The sequence below is a fragment of the Spinacia oleracea genome, chromosome 6 (assembly GCF_020520425.1).
Source record: "Spinacia oleracea cultivar Varoflay chromosome 6, BTI_SOV_V1, whole genome shotgun sequence".
NCBI lineage: Eukaryota > Viridiplantae > Streptophyta > Magnoliopsida > Caryophyllales > Amaranthaceae > Spinacia > Spinacia oleracea.
Genome location: NC_079492.1, coordinates 73,292,809 through 73,298,001, shown reverse-complemented (window position 1 = coordinate 73,298,001; position 5,193 = coordinate 73,292,809). Strand labels below are relative to the sequence as shown.

General features: G+C 34.4%; 1 protein-coding gene across 1 annotated transcript; it reads left to right on the top strand.

Moving 5' to 3' along the window:
* Positions 1-835: 835 nt before the first annotated feature.
* Positions 836-4,130, top strand: LOC110799043 (rac-like GTP-binding protein 5). The gene is made up of 7 exons (XM_022004242.2): positions 836-1,298; positions 2,344-2,431; positions 2,568-2,677; positions 2,791-2,854; positions 3,446-3,510; positions 3,591-3,656; positions 3,753-4,130. Exons 1-7 carry the CDS (start codon positions 1,200-1,202, stop codon positions 3,849-3,851), a joined length of 591 nt encoding a protein of 196 aa, XP_021859934.1. The 5' UTR covers positions 836-1,199; the 3' UTR covers positions 3,852-4,130.
* The last annotated feature ends 1,063 nt before the right edge of the window (positions 4,131-5,193 follow it).

The following is a 5,193-nucleotide window of genomic DNA, read 5'->3' as shown; positions in this document are numbered from 1 at the left end:
AAGGGTAAAAACTAAGTAAGGACATTTCACCGTTCTTGAGGGGCAAATGATGTGGCTAAAAAGACTTGTCCACCCTAGATCGATCGTAACGTGACACTTGGCACCCTCTATGGTAAATGTGATATATTCCGAATAAATTTCAAACCTTCTTACTGATTTACAAAGTTTGAATGTGGTAAGAATGGCCCAAACAATAAGAGAGTCCCAAAGCAATAAGAGGCCCACTAAATTCCTCCATCTCCATGCCTGCCAAGGACACGTATCCTTATCTAAAGAAGTTAATCAATCAGATAACCAGGGTTTTGGTAGAAATCTCAAAACCCTAGCCTTATAAATAGTCCAAATCCTAAGGTGAAAGACAATCAATTCATTCTCATCTATCTTAATTATTCTGTTCTAACTTCTTTCTAAAAATACTTTCTCTCTCTATCAATACTTACTTAGGCATTGGAGGGAATATTCCCACAGAAATATTCTTATTTTGCAGGTTGTAAGAAGATTGTGATAGTGCATATCTGATACCTCCGTGGAAAAGGTGACACGTCAGCACCAACAAAAGCTCCCACATCAAGTTTCATTTTCTATTGATGTATCCCTGTGCACATCGACCTGTTCAGGTTCATTTAAGTTCTCATCAACCTATTAGAAATCCGACATAACTATATCATTTCTAATAGGTTAATGATAATTTTTGGTCTAAATTTTCAAAGTTTGACTTAAAATATCAAAATAGAATAATCTTTGAGGGACGAAGAGAATACCGGTACGGTGAGAGTAAAAAGGAAGAAAAGACCTACACATAATGACATAATTGTCTCCCTACAAAATTGTTAGAAAAAAAAGAGGAAAAAAAAAGGAAAACTTGAAGTCGAAGAATAGAAAGTGGTCCAATTATGGGTCCGTGACATTGATAGGGTTGTCCACCACCACCTCTGTAATAAGCTGTCACAAGCTTTTTAGCTAGGTCACCCCCATTTTCTATCTCCTCGTCTTCTTCTCTTTCTCTCTCCTCATCTCATACTTTCCCCTTTGGATTTGATTATTCGTTGACTTGCCCCCAATTTGCACTCTTAATTTATAATCCTAGGGTTTTGTAAATTGATTCTACAATCAACTCTACAATGTGGGTGTCCCATCAAAATTGAAAATACCCATTTTGACAATTATCCAAATTTACGAACTATTATTTTGAGTTTGAAATGAGCGCATCCAGGTTCATCAAATGTGTTACAGTGGGTGATGGTGCTGTGGGTAAAACTTGTATGCTTATTTCTTACACCAGCAACACTTTTCCAACGGTATAACTCTATTTTCTCAATTACCCATTTTGATTATATTTTTTTTCGCTGTATAATCTTACTGAACTTTTTGGTCAATTTTTTGCTGTATTTTATTTTGTGGGTAGTTTGATTTTTTGTGATCATATTTTTGGTTTCGGATCTTGTGTCTGATTAGATTATCTATGAATTTATGGGTTACGGAATTACAGGAGGGTTGAATTGGTCTCAATTTCCCTATTTTTGAGGAATTATTTTTGCGAAATAATTAAGATAAATTGAAATGCTAATTGTGATGTTTAGGGAGACTGTTATTAGGGAGTTTGGATGTTATCTCTTATTGTTTTTAATCTGCATTGCAAAATTTGAAATGTCCCGATTTTTGGTTAAGAATTATGTATATTTGAATCAATCGGAGATTTTTTAAGTTCTGTAAGGTCCCTAATTTTCAGTATATATGATATTAGTTTGAGTTCTGAATTTAATTTTTTTATATTTGCTGTCAATCTTTCCAAATTTTCCATGAGTTAAAAAAACTAAATTGGCCTTGAATGACTAAGGGTAATTTTAATATAATTCACATGCAGTCTGTCCGTCAATTAAGATTGAATTTTGATTTACCTGGTTTAGATGTTAGCAACTATTAATTGGCTGCCTAAATGTGAATTTTCTTTCGAGGTCGAGAAGTCTCAGTTAATTTGAAATGTCTCTTTTGTCTAGTGCACTTGTCGATTATTTGGCTTCTACTCCGTAATATATTAGGATCAAATGCCAACTTGCACCAGGGTTAAGGGATTGTTGATTGAGGAGATTATTGCCGCTGTTGGGAAAATTTAATACAACTTTACTCTTGCTCATTCGCAGTAATCATCTGATAATTCCTGTATTGCCTTGTAATAGGCGGGTTTGGTCTAATTTTTTTTTCTCCCTTTTGTATTATGCTTCATGATTGATTAGGGATTATTATAGCACCATTGCATTTGTTTCCTTGATTTCGTTCTATTGGTCTCAGCAAAGAGGGAATGATTTTGTGACATATTCACCTTTTGATTTCTTGATTGAACAGGACTATGTACCTACAGTTTTTGATAACTTCAGTGCTAATGTTGTTGTTGATGGGAACACAGTCAACCTAGGGTTATGGGATACTGCCGGTAAGATTCATGCTTTTCTTTGTTTGTCCTTCTATTATTTTCATGTATTCCACATTACTCCTGTTCACTTTACCTATCTTCAAAATTATCGTTTTGATCTTTGAGACAAGTGTTTGGCTATATCACCATGTTACAGGTCAAGAAGACTACAATAGATTGAGACCTCTGAGCTATCGTGGAGCTGATGTATTTATTTTAGCGTTCTCATTGATTAGCAAGGCTAGTTATGAAAATGTTGCCAAAAAAGTGAGGACTACTTCAGAACTTTGTTTTTTCCTGAAATTAGGTACTTATAAAATATCAATTCTTGATGTTATGCTATTTCAATTAGCTCATTGGTTTCGAAATTCCTATTTCAGTGGATTCCTGAGCTGAGGCACTATGCACCTGGTGTTCCAATAATTCTCGTTGGAACAAAACTAGGTACAACCTTATGCCTCACTTTTTTAGTAAGGATCTCTATTGAACTACTTATGTTATGCGATTGGTTGTATGTGGAATTCATGAGGTGATTAGGCATTATAATTCTCGTGCTTGACAAGCAAATGAATAACCTGCCCAAGAATTTGGTTTCCTGGGAATTTAAGTCTTGTCTTCTTGAAACTACATCTATTCCTCATGTTGCAATTTGCAAATGAAACTTGCATTTATGTCTGAAAGTTAGGCCTCCAAGGCATCTACAAGAATTCTAGTGGCATCTTGAGTAATAGAGCTTATTGACACTCATTTTCTTCAACTTTCAATTTCCGGTGAGCCGGTGTGGACAGAGCGGTCAGTATACCTGCTGAGGTGAAAAAATAAAAATCTTGGAAATATTCACAATTAGAAAGATGACACACCATTAGTTAATGTGTCACATTGAAGTTAGTTAGCTGATATGTTTCTCCAATCTACATGCTTTTCTTAATGTAAAATTTCAATGCATATTCCATCATTGCCTTCGAAGATGGAGTGTAATAGATTTCACCCCCCCATTTCTGACAAAATAATCTGACTGCTTCTACCTTTATGTAGATCTTCGGGATGATAAGCAATTTTTCGTAGATCATCCTGGTGCAGTTCCCATTTCAACTCAACAAGTGAGGACTTCTACCATTTTTTATAGCCCATGTTTTTGTCTATGTTCATGTTCATGGTACTAATTAGAACTGTATTGAAGGGAGAGGAGCTGAAAAGAGTCATTGGCGCCCCTTACTACATTGAGTGTAGTTCAAAAACTCAACAGGTAACATAAGCTAATGCCCCTTCATTTTCCCGTCCACATTTAGCTATCTATTTTAGCTCTTAGTAATAAAGATCCGCTGTGTTTCCATTGATGCAGAATGTGAAGGCAGTTTTTGATGCGGCCATTAAGGTTGTCCTTCAGCCGCCAAAGACCAAGAAAAAGAAAAAGAAGGCGAAAGGATGTTATATTTTGTGATTAGGCTAAAACAAGAGTTATTTAGAAGGAAGGACATTTGACCTACAAACAATCCTTGCCAATTTCATGTGTTTCATCCTAATATTTGTCATTTTTTTCATCATGTGTTCAGTTTTATTTGTGCTCTTCAAAGGAACAATTAGTCTCTTGGTGTATAGTCTCAACTGACACAGATATTCTGCAAAGACATCCCAGTAGTTTGTACGGAGTACTTTGTTTTCTTTAGAAGAAAATTGTCTTCCTCAATTAAATCATTGACGTAGGCAATTATTACCTTGACCCTTGGCTTTAGGATAATGTTTTTGCATGAATGTTCGTCTTCCCTTACAAGGTAGGATAAAATCCTCCGACATTTAAGGATAATATCTTCCCTTACGCCTACCTGAATTCTTCTTTTATCTAAATTGAACTTATTGGCCCTACCATGTCCAACTTATTGGCCCTAAACTTGCAAAATTGAATTTCTCTTTTTTGATGATTGAATCCCAAGCTACTCAATCTAGAAGAGTAGTGTGTCTAATACTTAGACGTTGTATTGATTATTTTATCATAAAAGTTAATGAATAATTTGTCAATTACTACCTAGCTTATTTGTGAGTTTGTGAATTACTATCATGTCTTTAAAAATGTCAATTACTACTTACATTTTTAACAATTGATGTCAATTATTATGTCATATAATCTATTTTCTAACCAATTAATCAACTACTTATACATTAATTATTTAATTAATAAATTAAAATTAAAATCAGCTTAATATCCTTTTATACGTTTATGAAATTAATAGTTTGAAACAATAATATCAAAAAGTATTTTGGATTATAATTTTAGTGAAAGAATAGCTGGAAATTGATTGGTGTCCCTCTTCTGTCATTTTAATTTTTCATGGATGGATAATGCATTGGATATTTGGATTGGACAAGAATGGTGAATAATAATAAGGCAAATTTGCCAAAAAGGACCTTTTATAACACAAATTTTGCGAGAAAGGACCTTATATAATTTTTTTTGTGAAAACACACCTTAAAGTAATTTTTTTTGCGAGAAAGGACCTAAGGAAATTTTCCGGCATTGACTGAGCTTTTCCGGCCATTGACTTGCACGTGAGCAGCACGCGTGGCTTACGTTGGCTAAAGACATTGATTTTCCCGAGTCTTGACTTTTCAAACTTGATTTTATTTCGACTTTTTTTTCAACTTTAGGTTTTAAATCTTAGAATTTTGGAGGAAAATTGGGTGTAATTAGCAAAATAAAGCCACACGTGCTTCTCACGTGCAAGTCAATGGCCGGAAAAGCTCAGTCAATGCCGAAAATTTACTTTTGGTTGTCTTTCGCAAAAAAA